The sequence below is a fragment of the Metopolophium dirhodum genome, chromosome 6, assembly GCF_019925205.1.
Source record: "Metopolophium dirhodum isolate CAU chromosome 6, ASM1992520v1, whole genome shotgun sequence".
NCBI classification, from domain to species: Eukaryota; Metazoa; Arthropoda; class Insecta; order Hemiptera; family Aphididae; genus Metopolophium; species Metopolophium dirhodum.
Window position 1 is genome coordinate 8827190 of NC_083565.1, and position 26890 is coordinate 8854079.

At 31.0% G+C, this 26890-nt stretch overlaps 1 protein-coding gene across 2 annotated transcripts in view; it reads left to right on the forward strand.

Annotated features, from left to right (window-relative positions):
• The window catches only part of LOC132946386 (extracellular serine/threonine protein CG31145), a 69314-nt gene that overhangs the window by 23315 nt on the left and 19109 nt on the right, over nucleotides 1–26890 (forward strand). The window contains exons 1-2 of one of the 2 annotated variants that reach the window (XM_061016376.1): nucleotides 14547–14669; nucleotides 15018–16224. In XM_061016376.1, the coding sequence (XP_060872359.1) occupies nucleotides 15725–16224 (500 nt within the window). In that variant the 5' untranslated portion in view covers nucleotides 14547–14669; nucleotides 15018–15724. Of the gene's footprint in view, nucleotides 1–14546; nucleotides 14670–15017; nucleotides 16225–26890 lie in introns of those variants that run through there. The other variant, XM_061016374.1, reaches the window with a different exon arrangement.

The window sequence follows — 26890 nt, forward strand, 5'->3', positions numbered from 1 at the left end:
AGAATTAGGTTTGGATTATTGAGGTTACAAGATAAAATAAAATAATTAAATCAAAATATTATGGCTCCGTTTTCTTCTGCCTGAAGATTTCTATCAAATAAAGAGGTATGTAAGCCATTATTTTGAGATGATCATGAAGGTTTTCTAGTCTAGTAAAAAACTATTTATATAATAGTGCAGTTTCTTTCTAAATTGATTAAATTCCAAAATTGTTATTTAATATTAATTTGATGGTAAGAAAAAACCAATGTTAAAACATTGATATTTTGTTTATAGGATATTCATAAAAAAAACAACAACTTGATTTAATAATTTGGATTTGGCTCAAGATTCCTTGCGGTGAACTATAATTTATTCGTCAATTTAACCCCGTAATTATTATTGAATTACCATCACATTATAATTTATTTTATTAATTGCAGTCGGCAAAGAGGACGTCGTACCCTTATGTGATATCTCGATCTACTAATATCAAGAAAATTTTACTTTCAGAAGAATTTATTTATTTTAAATGTTAGAGTGAGTTGAATTTATAATTATCTACATTTAAATGTAAGTATATTAATTTGAGCCCCAAGTAGATTATTTTGGATATTTTGAAGTAACTTATGAGCATTGTTAATTAATGGATTCTTCCGAAAGTATACCATGTAAATATACCATGTTATTGCGTCAGTATGACGCCCCCTTGGCTCTTGAAATATACTATGATAAATAATGATAAATTAATTTGTAGTACCTAAATATTCTATATAATATTATTATAACAAGTTTTTATATCAAAATCGTTGACTTATTCAGATGTTATAATTTAATTTTTCACAAGCAAAAAATAAATGTAATCAATTGTCGATTTATGAAAAAAATCAAGTTATAATAATAAAATTAGTAATTATTAGGTACAAGGTTTTTTACACTATGAAAAACAATTCAAACCAAATAGGAAGTTTGGATTTCGCTGATTTAATTATCGCAATAATTAGATTGTATATGAAAAATAAATCATTACACCGAATGAAATATTTTTCAGAAGTACTCTGTATACTAGTTTACCTACTTATAGTAATAACTAATATGGTTTATATACACTTTTATAGGTGATTTACATACGAGTAGTAATCGACACTCGAGTATTGGACAAATGCCAGACAAAGTTGGGATGTCATTTAAAAAAATATAGATTTACTAATAAACATTATACAATCAAATAAATATATAATGTAATGATGCTACATAATATTATCAAACGCCTGAATTAAAAAAATTAAAATTGCTAAACAAATATATATACAAATTATGAGGAATCTCGTATTAAACATTTTTCAATCGAAAAAAAAAACTAAATTATATTGAAATATAAATTGCTATAAATTACTCAAATACTTTCCAAAATGTTTTGAATATTTTAATTGTATTTCGTATATCCTCGGTAAAGAAGCAGTACCATGTAAAGTGGCAAGTCAAAAAATTGATTTTAGACATATAGGTAGTAGGTACTTACATCGAATTTTTAGAAAAAATAATATATCATTATATATATAATTCATGTGTATTGCTCAATATTTCCAGAGTATATAAAATTAAAAGTTTTAACAGTTAATTCTATGTACCTAAATCGATTATTAACATTTTGATGAGAATCGCCTATCACCATATTAATGTGCAATTCTACGTGAATCAGTGATCACTGTTTTGCCAGAAATATCATGCATGTTCCCATAATGATCATTTTGACTTTTATTATTACCTACTTTTACCCTGATTATAAATGTAAGTCTCATGAAAAATTAGGTTTTTTTTTCTTTTGAGATTACTTGCTCCATTATCATTTATCAATGATGTAAAAAATTCTAATACAAATATTTGGTGAAAATTGCAAGTCCCTATGGCTTATTAATTAAAACAGAAAAAAAAACACAATCGATTTCTTCGAAAACTAGTGTTGCGTAAATATTCCGGTTTTCTCGCTATTTCGTTAGTTTTTCCTAACTATTATGAAAAGTATATTGGGAATCTATACTGACTTAATTAGACTACCTCAAAATACAAACTAGATCAAATCATCTACCAGATACCACCCTTTATGTTGAAGATTAAAGCAAATTGTATGCTCTAAAACGTGATATCGGACAAAACTGTATCACATCACCAATACATTACACGCTCTAATCAGAATTTATAAAATTTTGTAAATTAATGAATTCTAGTGAAATAAACTGATCTAGGGTGCTTTTAACATTTCTTTTTTTTAAAAAAATCATTATTTCTTAGAAAAATTATTTGAATAAACTGCATAGAAGACCATTTTAAGTTTCTTGTAAATATTTAATGTACTCTAAACTGTCATAATAACCATTATATTGTATCTGTGATAAGTAGTGAAAAACATTAACTTTATTATAAATGTTACGGGTTAAACCCCCCAACAATTAAGAGGTTTCAATCAATATTGTATGAAGCACCTTCTAGTCATATTGATTTATTCAAATTAAATACTTATTTTTGAAATTAAAATCATTTCTGATTGATTGAACACAATATTTAGGTATGAAGTACAAAAAGGTATTTTAAGTATTTTGTTCAGAGCATAGTGTTTGTGGATATCGCTAAAGTGCACGTGTTTAACATTAATGTATTATGTAACTGATTAAAATGGTCATAAAACGTTTGTAAACAGTATTTAATTATTATTTGATGTACCGACGTTATCATAATGTACCTACATACCTATACAGTATTATAATCATCAGAGTTAAAATTAGAAATTGTCTTCCAGCTGAAATAATATCAGGCTGGTTACCTCCAACAAATAGGCAAAAAATCGTCGTTTGAATACTTTCAAAAAATATAATACATTTAAGATTACATTTGTTCGGTGAATAGAAAATACGATTTTCAACGACAAACAATATTAATATGATAAATTAATAATGAACTTAAATGGTACAATATCATAGTGTAAATTTTGTGTAAACATTAAAAATAATAAAACACAATAGGCACATAACAATGTTGACACTAATGTTTATAAATGTCTATTTTAAGACGATGCTATATATATATATATATATATACCAGATTCGTTTTCTCTGCGTGTCTCACGCGTTACATAGCATAAATTACGTTCCACACTTCCACGATTTGTGTACTCTCTATTCGAGTTTAAGGTACTTACACCGTAGTGCCGTGCACGTGGTTTCATTATACATTTTATGTAAAGAAAAGCATTTCTTTTAACGACTCAATATTTAACCAATGCTCAACGATTTGTTTTCAATTATGTCGTACAAACGAGTCAAGTACAATAAATTAACGTGCAGTTATAGATAAGTGCGAGCAGCCAGCATTAATATCTTTACTAAAAACGAAAACACTATCGCGCGTTCTTTATCAAATTTTTAATGCGTTCGTAAAACGTAAAACCTCAACTGTGTTTATTATACTCATTAATGATGACTGATAAGTATATACAATATGAATGTCCATTTTAGACTTTGGCCTGTACATAATATTATATAAAGTAATATTTCCACGTTAATGATATCTTAAAAAGTTGAAAAAGGTTTTCGTCGGTATTTATCCTGCAGAGTCATTATAATATACTTACATCCTCGTCATTTTTTAATTTTCAAATATGTTTTCTTTTCAAATAAAAGGGAACACTTCAATAACTTTATTCTTAAAAATTCAATGTATTTTAAAAAGCTTCTAGATTTAATATGTATATCAAATATTAATTTAAAAAATATATTCTACATTAATGCATTTTCGAGAATGAGAAGCACCTAATTAGTAATGAACACAAATTAAAAATAATATATAGGTACTTATAGGTATATACTTATAATAATATGTACTTTATTAGCTATAACTATACCTGCAGGCATTAGTAATGTTAATATTGAAATTTATATTACACTTTCGCTTTTCACTAAATAATAAATATTGATCATTTTGAACAACATGGTTGATAAACTTGCCTCGATCTACAAACAACACAATGTCTATTTAGTTAATAAATGTGTCAAACACGCTTTCTGGTTACTTTTTTTAATTGTATTTATTCAATACCATATTACCATTGTAATGAAAAAAAACAGGTTTAAAAACTGTTAGTGCATGTTAAAAAGTGTTCAATAAACTTGAGAGTTGGTGTTCTTTTCATGGTACCAAATTGGATCTTCGAGTTTCAAAAGTGTTAATAATTAATATACTATATTATTATGTAATAATATAGTTATCCGATATGTACATACCTACTCTTATTTCGTTTTCGAATAACGAACACTCAAAAGAAAATAATATCACACATCATGTATTCTTTTGTCACCAACGATTGAATCATATTGTTGTATCAATATAAAAATAATATATACCTTTTTAACACCATATTAGATCTGATATATATTTTATATTGCATAGGATACAATATGATATGTTTAGTTTTCACTTTTCACATTATTATGATCTACTCGTTACTAGTTTTTCGTATTTTAACAACACCCATCTGTTTATTAGTCAACTTATCGTAGTATATTTTTATAGTAGTTTTGGGGGCTGAAAATACATTTATTTACATTATACATAATATTATAATATATAAATACATATATATATATATTTTGTAGGTATCTATTATACTTAATGATTTAATGTTAATATTTTAAATTTTAATAATTCAAGTATTAATATTATACTAGTTAACGTATATTAACATAATTTATGTTATTTATTAATATAATTTTCTCTATTTTAAATTATCGACTTTTTTATAAACTTTGGCAAAAAAAATTTCATTTTGATCAAAAAACTTGGTAATTGAATACAAGTTTCCTCATATTATGCTAATTAAAAAAATATCGAGAATTCATTGTCACAATACTTTTTCTAAGTGTTTAAAATTAGAATTTACCAAAATTGCACACATTTGCAAATTATTATGTAGTTAAATTTCATAAAATTTTTAATATTCCTACCTAATATTTGAAAATGCAATATAGAGTTCCTCATAAATACCGAAACTAAAAAATATAAAAAAATATATATTAACAGTTTTTTTATAGATAATTGAAGTTCAGAATTGAACGAAGTTAGATATTAAACAGAAAATAACAATTTTAGTTATTTGGTTGTAATTTAAAAATATTATTCGTGGGGACTTTTAAGTGGGTATATTTTACTATACGCAATGACATTAAAAAATATTTAGATTTATTTTAAGCCTATTTGTACAGTACCATATCATTACTTATAGTAAAATAAATTACTTACTATAATAAATAATAATTAATAGCAATACAAATATATCATACAATAATATAGGTACTTACCTACTTATAGCAATAGACAATATAGTGACTTACTTTGGCCGTTTTTGTTGAGAATCGTTTTTCGTATGCAATGAGTTATCATTGAATTCACATTTAACATATTACTATACATTACTGTGACTTACTCAACGACGAAGAACACCCAACACCTATTGTACGGTAAGAGGTTACCTATACTTTCCCCTTTTTTAAATTATAACTGCTAAGTGTTAAACTACTTCACCACTGTTGTAATATTTATTTATTTATAAAAAACGGTTTCGTTAAAGTAATTTTTAGATTGATGTATACTAAACAGCTTTGAGGGTTTTATTTTTTAATACAATGGTTTACATTTAATTAATTAATACATTTTATCCATCAGTAATTTATAGTAGGTAGGTTAGGTTAAACCTAACCTTCTATATAAATGAAATAGGTACTTGTTAAAATATTTTTACAATTTATTGTTTTAATATGATAGTTGATTTGTATTTTTATTTTTTAGATTCCACGAGATACTGATTATATATATTAAATATACCTACTATCTGTTTACCTACTCATCACAAACTTTAAATTGTATGGATAATATTGAATATCTAAATATACTTTATTTATAACTCATAAAAAGTCAAAGTCTAGTAATAATAATATTTTCACTTATCTATCCAGTCAATACATACACGAAACTATACAACTACCTACTGCGTAACATTCGTAAAAACCTCGAAAAAATGTTATAATATCAATAGTTGTGCGCCCCAGATGTTTCCAATACATATTTCAACCTAAGACACCGTCCGTTAGGATGACCAAACGGTCCAAGCGTACTTTATCGTCCAACATAACGTTTAAATAGCTTGTTTGACCCGTTGGGCTTCCTAGCACCTGTACTTGTACGAGGCAAAATATTTATACCTGCAGCAGCTGTGGTCATCCAAGTTCAGTTGAGACTCACCTATTGCAAGTAGAATGGACCCAACTGTACACCAGATTAAATAGAGCCTTGAACATCCATCCATTACTTGCCGTGTTCTAATGATATTAATTCAAACGAAATATAAAACTGTCATGCGCGCTATTTAGGTTTTTTTTATTGTTGGTGACAAAATGTTTACAGCCTATTTTATGTTAATCATTAACAGACTACAATGTAATCGATATGGTCATAATATGTATAATAATATAGGTGATGCGATTTAAAATGTAAACCTGTAGAAATTGTATTATTAGAGTTTTTTTTTCTTTTCGATGGAGTTTAATTACCAATTTGTAATTTCTTACTATCACGATTTAACAATTAGATCGTGCCCGTGGTTGTAATATTATGTACAAATTAAAACTATGTGCCATGTATACATTTTAGTTTGTTTTTATGTTATAAAATTAGTTATCAATTTTTTCTCTTGGTAGTTGATAAATTGTCAGGTCATTATTGCAAGCTTTTATTTGAAAAGTAAAAAGAAAAAAGTACTAACTCAATATCGAATTTAAAAATACATTCACACGTTCATTTCAGTATTTGTAGGCCAATTAAAGCACTTTACAAAATAAATAGATATCCCTCCTTCAACAAAGTATGCATCTGATTTAATGCTACAAATTGATTTTTTTTTTTTTTTTAATGAATATAATATATTGTATTGATGGTTAGTTAAAAATCATGTCTGTATCCAATAGGATAAATATGATAAAATGTAGTAACACTAATTTAGTCACAAGTATTTTATGTTTATACCTAATAAAGGATCGTATGATTTGTTTTCAGCAAAGAAATCGAAATCTGTAGTAAAAGCAAAATCATTTTTCATCTGAAAAAAAAGAAAATTGTAGTGCTAACGTTTTTATTTTTATTGAATATACTATAGTTTCTATTGCGTAAAAAATCATTAGCAATTATCATAGATTTTGTTAACGTTGGATCAGTGTTTCGGGCCATTAATCACATTTAATTAATTAATGGTTAAACTATCCGAACCATTGCACGGTGCACTGTGTACTGGAACCAGTGACCAATGTGAAACGAAGTTGACGGAGAAGAGCGAAACGGAGATCAACTCACCGGAAATCAATTTTACACACAAATTCGTTGACGTTTTGAATTTGACAAACTTAAGCGTAAAAAATACAAACAATTTAAAAAGATCATGAAATTATTTTACTTTATGCTGGTACACAGATGGATTGAAAAATTCAAAATCCTTCTTTCTCCAGACCTTCTTCTGTAGTTATTTAATTTTAATAGAATAATAATTGAAAACGCAAGGTGATATTAAATGGTGTCTTTAATTCCAATATTTATTAAGAATTTAATTAAGATTTAGGTTACTTCATAAAAACTTAGATCATAGTAACCTGCATCACTGTCCCTTGTTCATATAAATAGGATATACAGGAACCTTGTATTAAATTTTCACGCTTTGTGACCCAACAAATACAATACTATTGACATTTATGAAAAAAACAAAAAAAAAATAAAAATTGTAAATTTACGTAAACATTTCAAAATGAGTCAAAATATTTTGAAAATTTTACAGAGTATAGGAATTAGTGAAATAAACATATGTTGTAAATTTCAAGTATCTACGGTTATTTGTTATTGAATTACAGCAAATTAAGAAAATTGTCTACTGTCATTTGTTTTAGAGTTACACCAATAACCAAAATTGATATTGTCAAAAACCGATTTTGTGTAAAAATTCCCGTTTTTCTTTAATTTTTATTTTGTTTTTCCCTGCGCTTTTAAAAACTATTAGGATTTTTTTACTTTTGACCCCCCCAAAGTACCTACTAGATTTACTTTCATATCAGAAAAGATACTGTTGAAGAAAATCTAAGTATTTTTACTGTCCTAAAAGGTGATTTTCAGGAAAAAATTAAAAAATTAAAAACACACACCATTGCAAAATCAATACATTTATCAGAGCGCTCAGAATCTAAAATCTAAAATCTAAATATGCATATACAACTTTAAATAAATGTATTTACTTTAAGCCTATTTCACATTATATGATTTGGTTTAATCATCAAATTAAGTTTGGAAATTATTACTTTTAATTGTTTTAGACATTTTTATAATCCGATAGTTTTAATATTAAAATTTTACAAAAAAAAAAACTAAAATTAAAATTTGCAATTGATGCATGTTGTTTAATTTTATACTTTTATATTCAAGTAGTTTTTTAATAAACACCTTAATTTTTATTTTTTAGTATCGTATATACCTATTCAAAAATATTTTATAAAGTGTGATAAGTACGTCATAATGTAGTAGCTAATAGTGGAATAGAAATGTTTCATACATCATGTTTTCCTAATGATCGAGGGAACACAATAAATTGCTTTGTCCGATATGTAATCGATTGTATGATAAAAAAAACGGTGTTAAGTTTTCTCGGATAAGAATATTATTCTTGGCCTAGATTTCACATACGTTGATGATAATTGTATTTAGTTCTGTATAATGCTATTAACATTACACATAATGTGAATACAATTTAAGGTTCTTTTATTATTGAGGTAGTATTCCATTTCCTGAAGGATTATGGGTCAGTCAGGTCTATAATGTACTTGTTAAATAAAATATTCCTCACAAACGGGTTTGGAAAAAAAAATTCTAAGGCTTCTAGTTTATTTACTCGGTGAATTCAATTTAAAAACGATTTCGTGTATGGGATTAACGGTTTTAGCATAGTTTTGATTGTGTAGAATGGATCACTTTGGTAATCTTAAAGTGGTCAATAATAAAATATTGTATCCATGATTTAACGTAACAAATTGTTAAATTGGAATATATGTATAGGTATTAGTGTAAACGTTGTGTGCATGGTTAGAACATTCAAAACAGAAAAAAAAATTATAAATAGCTTAAACGAGTCACTCGTCTATATTTTAGTATAATAATGACATTGTGTGTGATGCCAGTTGTTAACAATAAAATGTCAACACAAATGCAATATATTATGCATGTAAATATATTGTTTTTTATGGAAATTGTGAAACGTGAAAACCCCTGAAAACCACACATTACACATTACACATTACAATAATAATATGACTGCCCAATTCAGTGTGCACCGACTTACAACTTACTTTTGGTTATTCATTCTAGAATTATTTTTCTGTATACATGTTTCATGCTTTGATAGGTATTAGAGATGACTTTAGAGCTGAGATTAGTCGTTTTTCGTTCATTTGATTGTAGTTATATGTAAACTTCTGCTTGGTGTTCTTTAATTACTTCAATATAATTATACATTGATGGGCATGGATCGTAATATCGGTCTTTCAAGTGATGATGATATGATTATATGGACCATTGGGAGTCCTTGGCTCGTTTGAAGGTGGCTCATCTTCTGTCATTGTCAATAACATTTACTAAAATATAATCAGTAAACGGTGGTATTTTGATTATAATAAAACGATAAAATACGATGTAATACAACTAATATTGTCAACTGAACTTGATCAGTACTGAGTTCAACAAAGTTCATTAAATATCACGAGCGTTAAATTTAATTTTAAACTGAAACTTATAATGCAACAAGTACAAATGTACAATATTGTACTAGTTAACTAATAAAATTTATTATTGCACTTTTGCCCACTACTGAGATACAAAAATTAAAATTAATTTTGCGCTTTTGAGTATCACCGGCAATAATTCATCAACTACGTACAAATAAAATATATAAATGTGAGGTAAGTAGGTATATATCATATTATCGTTGATCGTTTAATATATTATATGAACAATATATTACTAATACATAAATATATATAATCAGTAAATTATATTATCTATTGTATGAACAATAATGACTGTATGGTCTGTTTACTACAAGTTAGCTGGTGTATAGATACTTGAGATTCGTTATAACGTGTTATATATGCAGATACCACGAGTTTTTTCAAGTCCATTTCCGTCTTAACTCTAAAGTTGTTTCAATATAAATGTTTTTCATAATAAATATTCAACTTTTGATATTGTATTTAATATTTATGCTAATTGCTTTGCAGGTACGCAGTTATTAATTTTTATGCGGTAAATACACGTTTTAGAACACTGATGCGAACACGTTAAGTATATTCGTGTATACACGGACACCTAAGTTACATAAGTTAACATATACCTAATTTGTATACCTGCAATGACAAAACGCGTAATTATTTGAGTTACTGTGTAGATCGGTAAATACGACGATAACCTATATGTCAAAACTGACAATAATGGAGATATATTATGTGCCACCCATCATATATAGGTAAACGTCCCAAATATTACATTTTGTGTGTACATAATATGTGCACGAATGTCATCTGAATGTTTGTCCCCCACACCACAAGATTAATGGGCAGGTAACGATATATTATATTAACTTACTTAAGCGGATTCCATAAATACCTAGAATAATATAGATACATATATATATATATATATATATATATAATTATGACAGAAATAATCTAACTAATCCATTTATTTTTGCGTATAGGAACTTTCAACAAATTAATTTCAAGATATATGACAAATTTTTACATACATGCGATAGGTTAGGCCGTTTTAAACATTTGACAAAAAAAGTTTGTCAAAAAATTTAAAAAAAAAAAAAGTAAAATTCAATAGTAGGTACGACGTAGATAATAACATTTTAATAAGTACAATACTTTTGAGTAATGAAACATTTTTTTTACCGATTTTGTTACATTTAGATATAATAATATGCTGTCATTTATACAGATGTGTCGAAACAGACATAATTTGCAATTTTATTTGGACGTCTGTAAAAACAAAAACTGTTACGTGTTTTATTTACCCGGATAGGGCTGGATGGATAATAACGATTCTATATTCTTGTTTTCACGGCGATGGTTAATATTCTTTTATATATTTAGTGTTAATAATGCCTACCTACCACATAATATGTAGGACGTAGGTATATAATCGCACAAGACGTTGTGGTATTTATATATGTGTAAATCGTAATTGTATACAAATATATATTTGTAATAAATTTCGAGTCACTAAGACCCGGTAGAAATCGTGTAGATTTTTTAATAATATATTAATAATTTTTAGACAATATTCTCCGTCGAACATATAAGTATACCTCTATATATAGGTATTTGTTTAATTATACGTAACAGTTTTTGTCGATACTTTATACGTTGTGAAAAAAATGTGTACTACACACACAAAACGTACAAAAAGTTTGAAAACTTGACTATTTGATTAAATTTTCCGTTTGAAAATGCAAAAAGTATCTCTCGTATACGAAGGTATAGGTATAAGTACTTGCGCGGGCTAATGTGTTTGAACGGTGTATGCATTTTGTTTGCACGTCGTTTTGAATGAACACGAATATATTATTTAATATGTTTACAGTATATACAACATCAAAGAGTAGCCGCAGAACTTTAACAATTTATTATCGGGAATCATATGGGATGCGATTTCAATTTAAGAACACATATCCCAGCGAGCAACACGTCAGTGATCATACCGTTTATTAAAACGAAAATATAGGTTGAATTTAAATTGAAAAAAAAATAAACGATTATGCACACCGTTCATTATCTAATCAATATTATTATTATTATAGATACTTCAGTATACTTCTCTATAGATGTCGATAATAACACGTTAAAATGACTGTTCCTTAAAAGCGAGCCAAGCCGACGCTGTTGAAATTTATTGTTTTATAACTTAAAATTTTAAATACGTGGCACATATAGGGGTCATTGTTTAATACTTTATGTTCCACAGAACGGACCGATAACGCGCGGATTATCTGTTGGCTGTATAGTGTTATTTAAAATGTTCGTCACATTTACGATTTCGTCATGATAATATTATTATGTTAATCGCATTTATTATTATTATAATTATTACATTTATGCTTTTTTTTTTAGAATCTTTATTTTTACATGTTTCTACGAATTCACTGTATATACTTGTTTGTTGAGAACATGCAATAATTATTAACCTTATTATGACCGCAATAATATCAACAATCAAAACAACAAACATTATTTAATATTGAAACCAATGCAGTCGATTACAATCAATGTTAGTCTTAACTCTCGGATAATGTGATAAATCATAATATTTCGACTTCTTTATTCCGAGCCGCCTAGGTGTCGATATCGTCTGTTGGGTGTTGGTTTTGACTTTTGACGTCCTGCACTCTGCAGCCTACATTTTATCATAATTCATAGATACTAGATAGCTGAATATAGCTCCATTATTATATTATATGTATAGTGATGTATATAATGAGCATTACCAACGGAACGAGCTAACGTCACGAAGATTTTGATATTAAGATGTCGTCACTCGTCGCGAATATGAATATTGTGATTATAACACGCGTTTAGAATACGGTCAACGGTTGAATTTTGTAAAACGAAAATAATTATCTATGATCAAAACGAATCGAAAATCGTATTATACGAGATAATAATAAACTCTAATACAGTACTACTATACACTGTATAGTTGAGTCTGCGCCGCAGAAAATATGACTTATACTGAACGAGCCCGGACTTACATGACGAACTAATAATCTTTGGGGCTTCGATTGGGTTTTCAAACAATTGAATGGATAAGTGGCAGTGGCGTTCTCATGAATTTTCAAGGGGGGGGGGGGGGGTGAACAATTTATAGAAAAATATTATGTAGGGGTGCTATATTAGCCGAAAACCCTGCAACGTAAAAAAAAGACCAATTGGGGGGGGGGGGGGGGGAGTTTAAACCCCATGAACCCCAGTCCCTCGCGAGTACGACCATGATAAGTTGAAATGACTAATAAGTAATAAGCGAATAAAAACATACCTATAAATATATTTTTTTTTTGTTACGTTCAGTCGAGAGAATTTTTGAATAACGTTGTGTATGAATGAAATGTATATCTCTGCGATATTATGCATTGTAAAAGCAGCGATTGATACACCACCTGATCTTTGTTAAATATTTGCGTGCGCGGGGCGGTCCCGCAGGGCAAATAACTTTCGCGGGGACGGCGCACGGCGGCACCTGTTGCTCGCCAACTCGAGCCAATTCAACACGCGCTTCTGTGTAATATTGTAACAACATAATATTATTATATTATAGGCACAACCTATCTAGTTGTTTTTGTTTTATGGGAAGTGTTGAGGATTTAGAATCCTTTTACGACCGTAAGTCGATTGCGCTCAAAATGACGTGTACTGCAGAAAATTAATTATACGTGTGACGACGATGACGATAGTGCAATACTCACTCCTGTAAGTTTTTGTTAGTATATAATCTAAAAGCACGATGATACGTGGTGATACTTATACACGATATTCTTTAATTATTTGTAATTTTCAATTCTCAGATGATACCTACCTGTTTAGTAGGTAAATATCAGGCATATGTCAAATAATAATTTGATGACTTTTTAACTGTTTTTATCTACCTTATAGGTGCTCATGGGTACCCATATTTAATTTAATTTAATTTTTCTTAATTAAAGTTTCCAAAAATAAAATGTGTCATCAATGTGTGATCTTTTCCTTTCACATATTTCATCGGGTGTTCATGATTTTTATTTGATAAAGTACTACAATACGTCAATAAATATCCACAAAAGATTATCCTCAAAAGTATTAAGCACTTGTATCAGTTGTATTTAATAAGTGACAGTCATAACATAAGGGCCGCAAGAAATAAAAATTTTTTTGACTTAATGGCAGTGTTTTTACCATTGTCAACGGTGGCGTAGGTCACAACTATACCAGACCTATGATTTTCGGGAAAAGAAAATTACTAAATATACCTCACTTTCAACCATAGTATGAATTCAAAACCAAAATTACATATGAATTATGCTAAAAAATCTTCACAGGAGGGGGTGGGGCCAACGTCCCTCCAACGGGTACGCCACTGGTTGTCACCTACTTGCGTGACAAATACATATACCCACGAAAATATTTAGCAATGCATCGCTATACAATATTTTAGTATTAATTATTGGAGTGTTTTACACTTTTACAGTGTTATAAATATATCATCGAGTCGTCGTCACGCAGGTGTGCATCGATAATATAATGCGTGTAACGGCGATGAACACGTGACCTCGTTTGTAAAAACCGCCAGAACACATAAAATCACAACCAACTAAACAAACAGTAATAGCACATGTTTTCATAAACTATAATATCAGTTGATATTTCCGTACAAGTAAAGCAATAATACATTATACTGCGTTATAATCAACATTGTTGTGAACTGCAGACGACACTCGCTTCGTCATAACGATTAACGATCACTGATTTTTATGGCATTTGAGTAGATTGTTTACTGATTTTAACAAAGTTGTTGAAGCCACGCAGGTAGGTAGCACCTATTTGGCAAACACTAATGCTATTATTACTATTGTTATTATTATTTATGGAGTGAATTACGCTTATATTATGGTGTACATAGGTGTAGGTACATTTGGTTTTACACGCATACGATTTTATATAACATGGCATAATAACAGCGCCGTGCGGTTTTCTCGTGACGTTTCAACTGCGCCCGAGCGGAAGACTTTCGTGTCAAATAAAATACGAACGCTATAATAATCGTTACCTAATATTATTATAATTTATAAATATGTGCGCGCCAATGGTAGGCACTGTTCGATAGGAATACGGAAATAACCACACTAATACGTATTTAAATACCGTGTGTTTCAGGACTTGGATTATACAGGACTCGGCCACATCGCGGGACCCGAGCAGAGCCAGGAACGGCGGCCGTGATGTGCCCGAGCTTCACGACGGCGGCCGAGACGCGGCAGCAGTTGTAGGGTCCGACGGTGGAAAGGGGAGGGGCGCGCGCGCTACGGTTATAAGAGACGACCGCGTGGGGCACTCGGCGGCGCGGCGATGACGCGGCCACGTCGGCGGTCAAAGGTCGAGGCGATAACGGCAGCTGCGGTGCACCCGGCAGCGGCGGCAGAACCGAACCGAAAGCCATCGCGGGACCTCGAACGCGATACGACAGTGTGACGGCGTTGGGCGCGGGGCTCGATCGCAAAACGGTTAGCGTAGCTGAAATATAACGTGACCCACCGACGACGACGATAACAACAACAATAATAACAGCGATAACAAAAGCGACAAAAACTATAGTTGCAACATCTGTGGAAAAATATTTAAGCATAAAACAATTGTATAAACACGGTCGGGTGGCGGGAGGGCGCGGCGTAGGGCACTCCGCCGCCGCCGGTGCCGGTTCGTCAGCGACGCGCAGCAGCAGATCCGATGCGTCCGGCGCCAACGCCGCCGCCGTTCGTCAACGCCGTCTGCAGCAGCTTTACCGCCGCGTCGCGTTCCCGTCACGCCAGCCGCAGCCGCAGCCGCCGACGCCGACGGACCCGTAACGACAACTCACTGCCGCCATGAAACTCCGCGACCGAGTGGTGGTCGGCTTCTGCCTGTCGCTGGTCCTGGTCACCGTGCTGTTCGTGGTCGACCTGCAGAACGAGAACGCCCGCCGGCAGGCAGTGGCCGACGGCGACGCTCCGTCGCACTTCCACGGCCGGTCCGACCGGTCCCGGGACGCCATCGACGCGCAATCAGCCTGGAACGCGGCCGCGTCGTTCGTCGTGTCCACGCTGATGCCGTCAAGCCGGCCGCCGCCGCCGACACGTCCGGGAGCGCCGCAACCGTATCCGCACGCCGCCGACGGACGTCCTCCAAAGCCCGCGGTGCCCGACCTGTACGCCGGCGACAGGTTCGCCGATCTCACCGAGCGCCTGTCCCGGTCGTCCGAAACGCGGCGGCATCGCGGCAACATAGCCGACTGGACCGTCGTCCGGGACGTGATCGTCGACGACACGGACGACGACGGCACCACCAGCAACGAGTACGTCGTCGAGTTCTTGGAAGACGGTTTGAGGTGAGTGTCCTTCTTGCACACGCCAATGCTTTTATAAAACGTATTATTATTTACTATTCCATGCCTATTACCCGGACACGAACATATTATGTAGGGATGAGGTTTTCGAGGGTTGAACACTAATTCTTCCTTCCGAAAATGTTTACGAAAAAATGTTTCATGTACGCGTTATCCACATTGACCTTCGCGATTTTTTATAGTTCGAAAGAGAAACACTCGTCAAACGTCATAATCAAACGATCATAAATTGACAACGTTTTGTTTATTAAAGATGTGGAAACATATTTAACTTTTTTACTCGTGAACCTCCCCGGAATCATTTGTCTCGACGCGTTCTCTAGACGCATACGTCCGCACAATACCGCACTACACCGCACAATACAGTGCAAAACTACGTAGGTGTAATACTATGGGTCATTGATACGTTGAAATACGATAATATAAATTATTGTAGTCGGTTTCCTGCGCGTAGATAGCTTTTTTCCGTCGTGATTGTTTTCATACAGGTGGATAGGTGGTCTGCAGTCATTGCAGATCATATGAAATACCGATGCAAATATGCATAGCTATTACGTCATTACTGCAGACGGGCCCCGCCAAAATATGTATTCTTCATAATATCGTCATATTGGCGATATTTAAACTTTGAGATTGTCCTCGTTGTCATATTGTTATGAAATACAAAGAACGGGTTGTGCGTGTACGGATTTTCTGAAAAAATGTGTTGAACCGCCGTTTATTGTCGTATTCGTTCGTCAGCAAACGCACGTGTGGCCGTCCAGGACAGTTATAATTCACAAAAAAAAAGCACCGATTTCGAATTGACCGGTTGGAAAAAGTTACACCGGCGTTCACAAACACGGTGGCACACACTGTATAATGTTATATTGTTTTTTTTTTTTTTTTAACCGTCGGTTTTCTAGTATGGTATTTAAAAAAAAAAAAAAAGCGATAACGACGAGCACGCCGACGCTCCGTTTCGTGCTGTACGATTTATATTAGTTTGTTTCTATTCAAGATTCTCGTCGTTATAGTTTATATATTATTATTATAATTTGTTTGACGATTCGTCATTATTGTTGCATTATTAATATATTGTTTTATTATTCGTCAATGTTATGAAATACGATTATTCCGAAAGAATCCGACTGACAATGTGCTATCAGAGGTCAGGTCAAGAAAAGGTCAGATTAAACGCGTTGTTGTCGAGTATAAAACATAATATAATATTATACCCCAATTATCTTGATGCGCGTACGCGTACAGCTTAATATTTTCAACATGATTAACAATTATATCGATTTATTATTCATGTGGAACGATTTTTATTCTATAATATGTATTTTTGACAGCCGATTAGACTCCGAACAAATTACCAAACACACACACGGTCCGTATCGGTTCTGGAGAAACGATCCACTTCCAAATGTGACTTATAGGAGACAGTAAATAATAATCACAATAATATACAATTACATTATTACGGCTATTTTGTGCTTATAGTTTCGTTTGTGCTGAACCATTATCCATTTATTGCGACATATAATACTGGCAACATGTTAACGGTGCATTAATTTTTTTAATAAGTTTTTAATTAAATCGTTGCAGTATATTATTATCAAATGATGATGGATAAAAATATTTTTCTAGTGAAATTGTGGAAGTTTGTGTGTACACACAAAATACCTCTACAAATTATACAGACACTTATCATGTAGCGTAGCTTTTTGGTCGTTGCGAATCCAATAAGTATTTGATTAACGTTATTAAATCAGCAGCGGCGGAAGCTTGGAAGCAGAATTGCATTCATTTCCATTTTCCTCTCTGGTTAAAACTCAATAAAATGGCCCTATTAATGTATTGATGTATTCAAAACACACGATATTTAAAAATTAAATGTTTCTATTTTTTCATCATGTTTTTTTCCATCGTCAAATAATATACGAACCTATTTCATTTAAATCGATAAACCGCATAGGCACAAAAATCGTTGAAATAATATACAAAAACGTATTAACCAGAAAACGTTTCATTTGTTTTTTGTTCAATCAGCACACATCGTTATTAAATCGTAAAACTATTCGTCAAAAGTACCCAATTGAATAGTTATACCTAATTAATAATGTTCAGCACGAGTATAATATAACTGTATATATAGTTTTATAATATTGTGAAAAGCTTATATTATGGTGTATTTTTGTATTGCACTATATCACTATATAAAATGAATATTACATAATGTTATAGTTAGTATTATATCGATGGTTCCGCCAAACATGCATTATAATTTATAGATAATAGTGTGTGTAAATTATTATGGTGTAAGCATTCGTGTGTGGAGATCTATGGAGATCTGATATAGATACACAGTAAGTTTCGTGTGCCTTCGGAATATCCTATGTCCATCGATGTAATACAGCGTACAATTACGTTTTTTTATATTTTATTATTAATGTACAGTGCACAAGCACAATTCACTCATATTATCATCTCCGAAAATACTATATTATACAGATTTTAAGTACTCATAATAATAACTATTGCTTATACCGGAATCACTCGTGTACGCATGCAACATTGGTGAAAATTTAGGGAGGGAGATTATTAGCCCCCAAAAGTTATCCAAGAATTTCTTAAAATGAAGTGAAAATTAGTTATTAATTATTACATTTATCTTTATGAATATATTGTTCATTAAAATTTACTTAAAATATTTTCTCAGTAAAAATGTCTCATTTTCTATGAGCTGATTCGACAACCTGTAATTGCTATTATTTTAAAAAATATAAATTATAAAATACGCAGGAAAATTTACCACTATTAAATAACAATTATTGCCACGTAAAAATATAGATATTGATATAAGTATAATACTAATAAATAATAATTATTGCCACGTAAAAATATAGATATTGATATAAGTATAATACTAATAAATAATAATTAATACCTATTAAATAAAAAATATATATTTGTAATGTTGCAACAAAAAAAATTGTAACATCGGTTTATCAAGTGAATCGAAAACATTTTCTTATTGTTTATGTATTTTGAAATGTTAGCCCCCAATAGCTGTATATTAAATTTCCACCGATAAGGTAGGTAACCGTAACACAGTACCTACACTGCTTTGCACATCAGAATCATAATATTATTATAAAAAAAAAAAATACTTGTGGAAAAATATTTTAAATATATTTTTATGTGAACTATTCTGGGTCAAAATTTGTATTAGTAAGTTTTTTTTTATGTATACATATTTGTATACGATGATTAAATATTTTTTTAATTAAGTGGAGACTAAGTCAATTGATAAATTCTCATATAATTTTACAAACATATTAAACAATGTTTAATCTTTTTTTTATTATTATTAAAATTTTGTATTTTTAAATATAAAATCATAAATAAGTGTTTCAAATAAAATATTTTTTTCTAAATGTATTTAAAAATATTCAGAAAAAGTGAAAACTTAGTAAGTACTTCAAAAGTATGCAGTTGCATACTTACATGTAGTTACATTATTAATATTTATTAGCACTCTTGGCACGTGATGCATGATTATGCAGCTGACATCCTGTGATTGTTGACCCTCCTTATTGGTTTGTTTATTGTCTATTTTCATGAAATATTTGGTTTTAGAAGATCACAATAGATCACACTATCACAGTAGGTATGTACAGATGCGAAGTTTGTGTTCGGATATTTGACAATTTGTTAAATTAAACTACAATGAGTTACGATGTAAATTAATGTTTAAATCTGGTTCTAGACCAACTCGCATATAATACATATAATTGTATTGTATAAGCTATTAAGTTACTATTTACTTTAAATCTCGTTCCTATTATAATTTAATAACTAATATTGTTAGTTCCCGCAATTACTTTATAATTACACATTTGTGTCATAACCACGTTTTATAGAACAACCTAAACATCCAAAACTGCAAAGAGTAAATAAATCTAAGCTTGTGTTAAAACTTTTGAAAATAAATGTTTATCAATATACTTTGGAACTAAAGTATTTGAAGGACGGTTACTATGCGTATAACGTGACTGAATAAACTTTCAATTATTAATTTAAAAACTGTTGATTTTGAAAAACTTTCAACTTTTTAGTTGAAATAATAATTTGTATTTTGTACGCATTATTTGGATCTTTCGGTATAAAACACTTATACTAATACTAATACTTATTACATCGTGTATTATCATAAATTAGATGAAATCGAAATCGTGACCAAAATATATGATCGAATTTCAAATTTAATATTTATTTTTCGATATTCGATAATAAATAATTCCGTTGGAGTTTTTTTTTTTAAATTGTCTCATCACATTTTAATGTCTACCTATACTTCTGATATATATTAAATATTTTTCGATTAATAAGTAAGTAGATAAATGAATATTCATTAGTGTACGGATGACCGTTATGCTAAAATACGCGTGAATCGCCGAAGTAGTTGAAGACAATATTATTACTTTTTATTTAAAAAAAAAATCCTAAAATATTTATAAATGCACCAAATATTCCAGTGCTTGGCACATAATCCTCGCAGAAAATCAAAAATGAGCTTGCCCTGATAATCCACGGCAGATCGGCACAATGCTTTGCATATTTTAAATAAATAGATTTTTATTTATTTTCATTAGATGAAATCATCGGCTTTAGCCATTCGAAATACGGAACATCGAAAAAATATTAATATAGTACGTAATATACGTTGATGCATGGCAGACATTTTATAACATTTGATCAAACATGTAATATATTATATATATATATATATATATATATGTATATAGGTATCATGTATTAACTAATGCCCACCGAAATTCACTATAATTTATGTATCTTATACTTTATAATATTATGAGCTCTGGTGGGTGAAAACTCTTATTCTCCAACAGCAGCAAACATTTTTTTTTAAAACTCTATTATAATAAAATAAAGCAATCTCGCAACAAGTGAAATAAAGAATTGTCGTGTATTACTGTATTATTGCATAATATCATAATTTATAATAATACCTAGTGTTACAGAGTAGAGTTTGTATGGGACGATTAGCATCATTAAATGATAGACATATCTTATGAAGTTATAAGTACTTACGAGTGTTGTATGACTCTGTTCAATGCGCAGTCGCTAAACGAATAATAGCAAAACGTACATATTATTCCACGGTGATCGTCCTCATCTCAAGTAGGAATTAAAAATATTTTTTTAATTGCACGATTCAATATTTGTATACAAGATTAGGTTACGTTTATTTTATTGTGTTCAATGATAATAAATTAAAATTTAGAATTGCAATACGCACTATTATAGTATATGCACTTAATACAGTTGAACACTTATGGCTTTGTATTCCAATATTATTTTTCAAAATTACATGATATAATATCATGCATACGAATAATTAATAAATATGCTTCAACACTAGGCTGATCAAATATAGCCGATGAACTCTGTGTGAAATACCGAAATGTGATAGGTACCTCGTATCTATGAAGTGTGTATTATAGTATATTGGCATGTAAATTGTAGTGCATATTAATACATAAAATTCTGGGGATCTGCAGTATGGTATTGTTAATACAACTGATCAGTGATCAGACTTTTTTCTGTTACCGAGAAATATCTATATTATTGAGCCGCATTCGCCGCCATTGTTCGTCTATACTTCCGTCCAATCATTCGTTATACGATACTTGAAAACATAGACGTGTATAGGAATATTCAATGGAACGAGTCAAGTTGATCAAATATTTTGTTCATTTGTTATTGTATCAAGATTTAAATTTCACATTTCGTTTCATACAGAATTAAGAAAAATATAAAAACTAAAATTATAAAATATCGAGCACAGAAAGTTAGCATAGTTCTATTTTTACGATTTCGCTCATGTTTACCAAAACATCGTCCGCCCACAGCGATATCGTTTGAAATGTTTGTATAGTGTAAAATGCTGAAACGCGTATTGTTACGATATGCACGCGACGAAAGACACGACTATCATAACGAATTTATTTTATCAATTTTAAACAAAAGTGTTCATTGATATCTATACTAAATAATTACATGACTAATACGTTGACGGATTAAATAGCATTATATATAGGCCCCTACACAGTGACTATATATATGTTTGTGCGCAGTAGGTACCTATACGTATAAAGTGCGCGATATTATGCGTTGGGTGGACGTAGGGCGTAGGGCTATATATAAAATTGAATATGATGTACCGCAGTGTGTATGTCGTGTACAATATAGGTATCTACCGCACGAATTTCGCGTGATAATAAATTGAATTAAACACTCGATCTCAATAATAATAATAATAATAATAATAATAATAATATGTAATAGGTAGATGCTCCGTACGTAAGATACCTATAGTACCTACTCCAAAGTCTGAACTACTACCGTTGGTTGCAAATTTACAATATTATGTTCCTGACATCAGCACAGATTTGCACCGAGACACCGAAGTGCGGTCTCGAGCAGTGACAAATGCGCACGCATGCATGTTTATACGGAATATTGTACGTATACGCTGAAAAGGAAATAAAATGATAATTTCGAGCTGTATGCGACAAATTTTTGAAAAAAACATGTTTCCCATTGTTATTTCATCACGTTAAAAAATATTACGAATGGGTACCGTCCTCGCTGTAACTTATTGGTAAACGAACAAACACTGTGACCTTATAATACATAAATATGTTTTGTCATAACATTTTCCCAACCAATAACAAATACACATACGTGACGAGTCTGAGATGTTGTAGTTGTCGGACACGCTATTTTCTATTACAGACTTGTTCTTAGGCCGGTCAAATCTATGTAAACACTCGACGTTTACAAAAGTTAAATGCATTTAGGATAAAAAAAAAAAAAAAACGGTTTCATCGATTTTTTTATTGAAAATGTTGCGTATTATTCATCGACGTGTGTTTGTGAAATTATTTTATGGACTTATCATTTCATTGGTTTGTAATAGCGAGCGTAGACCATGGATAGACCATAATATTTTTAATATTTTATGATAAAATATTAATTTTTTAAACTGTCAAATTCGTTTAGAATAGGTAAATTGCATTTATATCATGTTGTAGGTAATGGTAATTGTTAATGGTGATATTATGTTTATTTTGTTTCGAAATATTATAAAGTTTTGAGTTCTATAGTTTACCTACTATCCATACTTTTTCATATTAATATATAATATTTATTAGGTAAATATATATTAGAATATAATATTATATGTATATTGTATAATGTAGACACCATTATTTTTTTAGATATTACAAAATAAATTCGTGTATCTGTGGTGTCTGATTATACACTTGTCCTTTATGTTTATCAAAATGTACGACATGGTACCTCTTTATTGTTATTCTTAAGTTGGTTTTTGATATAAAAGCTGAAAAAAATTAGATAATAATATTATGTTTTTGTTAAACATTTTAAGCAAACCTGCCTAGAACATTAGTATTGCTAAAAATAATCAAAATAAATAACTACCGGCAAGAACAAAACAATAATAGAAGAGTTTTCTATTTTTAAACGATCCATCTATCTACCTAAAAAAAATATTTTATGTTTGAAATACCTTCATTGAATTGAAAATATGTAAATTTGATCTAAACGTTATAATATCAAACATGTATAGTATGTGTGTAATGTGTTCTAAGCTTCGCATGATTATTTTCGAACAGTTGTAAAATATATATTTTTTTATTGATGATTGTTCATAAATTTCGAACAATGACTGTATAGCCCGTCTAGGCCAGTTACTTCAATCATATGCACCTAAATATCAGAACGAATAACATATCCGTATTTGGTTCACTGTTGCTATTTTACTTTGTGCATACGTCACGTGTGATCTATGTAGGGTGGATTTGAGAAATGTTACGCGAAGAAAAATAATTTCGGACTTCTGAACAACAATGATATTAATAACAACGCACGCCTAGGTACCATAAAATATAATATATCAATAATAATATTATGCACGCCTTATGTACACCGTATATTATGATACTGATCCACGTATATGTGTGTATTATAATATAATATGCAATATGCATACACCGCCGAAGCTCGACAATAAATATCTATATCCGTAAATAACACATGTAACAAATAATATATAATCTAGTGTTTGTCCTTCAGTGAAACTTATGGGTCCCCTGTGTGTCTATTAGTCGATGTTTTTTGGATTGTGGTCAATTTCTTGGCGCTGTGCAATGAATCGTCGCGAGACCTCTGCGGAGACGGATTGTTTTTTTGTTTTATTTTATTGCCGTACCATCGAGTGGTTTCAATATCATTGCGGGCACCTACGCGCGTTTATATACATAATAATATATCTACGTGAAATCGCGGTAAAATAACAACGACGAAAAACAAAAAAAATAAGGTATACGTACGTTATATACATAGATAGAGGAAAAAAACCGCACATATATGGAATATTAATGACCGGCACCGTCCCTGTTGAATACGAAACGACGTTTATGTAATTTATATCGCCGCCGTCCACGATATCTATATTGTCTATGGTGGGGTGGAAAGGGGGCGTTATCTCTTTGACACTGCTCCACTCCCGCGATTGAAGATTTATCGGCTGTATCGGTGTTTTTGGAACTATACCCGTGCTTAAAACGAAAGGACGGCTGAAAAGGTGAAGATATCGGCAAATGTCGTTTATTGTACCAAATGCAGCACCGTCCTATTATATAATACAATGAATACAGGACTCGTCTATTCGCGGATGTCCATCTTTAATTTCATCACGTTCAAAAACAGAACATTTACATTTTAAAGAAACGCAGTCGTGTGACTGAATAAAATCATATTATCTAAGTCGCACGGCGATCGTAAAATACACATCACTATCGTAGTGCCATTGAACAGCGTGGGCGTATTGCACGCGTAGTACGGCAGTGTATAATGATGATAATAAATAGGATGGTTAGACATTTATACCAATTAGGATAATATACAATATTGCGATGGGGAATCGCGAACAATTATTTTGAAGTACCTATTGAATACTTGTACTTCCCTCGTAGTTTTCAACATCACATGAAGAGAACGGGTTATGATGGGAAAAGTGATCAATATAAACATTAATAATCTGTGGATTTTTCACATTTTTTATCACTGGTAAAATATTGTAATCTGACGAATTACAACTGATATGACTTTTCGAATACCATTCGTAACGACCGATAGATAACCATATCTGTTATATTTTTGAATTCAACTCAACATTTTAGAACCAAAGTCTAAATTAATTTTTTTTATTTGGAGAAATTGAGTTGTTATGATAATACTATAACGCTAAACGTTCGTGTAGGTGGCCAGGTACGTTATTGCTTTTGACTGCAGTTTCCCCGGACTTGAGAAGAACACACGAACACGCATGTAAAGCCAATAGATATATTGGGAATCTTACATTTTGAATTGTTACTATACAGGTCATGTTGGACCTACTTTTCGCGGTTTCGACCTAGGATGGTAAATCGGTAAATAGTGATGATAATACTATCACCATGTGGAATACAAAAACTATTTAAGCAAAACATTTTAACGGTGCTCCAAACACAACACAACGAAGATCATACTATTTTATCGGCGATTTCAAAAAAACAGTAAACACAAATTATAGGCGGACCACGGTATAGAACAGAGATAAACGCATCCAACCATGACTGCAGCGGAAACGGAACTTATGTTAAACCATTATTTTGTCGGTTCTCGCTCGCGTTAGGTACATCTACTTATCGATGCGGCTCACGACGGCGCTCTTCTTGTTGGCCAACCACCCTGGTATTTAATTTATGTGTCCATGTAGAATGTCAAAGTCAAACACTACGTTCGTATACATCTATTATATTTTGATTCTGAGAAATAATTAGATAATTGATTATACGTTTTAAATAATTATTCACACTTACACTGCATTATATTTTACAACAGTATCGTTTCTTATTACGATTTTGTATCAGAATCATATTTTAAAGCATGCCGTGTAAGACGTTATCACTTTATTATTAATTGCACCTCTCTTGATTTCGACTATTCTTCGTAATGTCTCCGTTACATATGCCTGTACTTTTAACATATTATTATAATTACTCGAAAAATTCTTCGACAATCGTGGTCAGTTAGGATTTAGGACCTTCCGTCGGTTTACTATGTACGTTAAACTGTGAAAGTCATAACTGAAAAAGTTATTGTAAAAACATAGTTGGAAAAATAGTAAACAATAAACTGGGTTCGGGTGTTGGTTTTGATCTTCAGAAGATAAATGCGTATAATATGGTATATAGTATGTACGGAGTGATACTTTAACGGAAAACACACATTATTACAGAAAACTGTAACACTTTGAAAAATATTTCTTATACATAATTTCAATCCGTTAAAAAATATGATTTTTTACGATTTGTTATGGTTATCGTTTCTTAAGTTTTTTACACTTTTGAATAGCAGCATATATTCTTAATTTCATATGCCGAAGCAGAATATTAATCAAAGTATTTCGATACCCATATGTGAATATTGTATTTCGGACAAGTAGTTTATTAGGTAAAAGTAGATATTTAAAGTTTAAATGATCAGAGTAGTGGACTATTATTTTGAT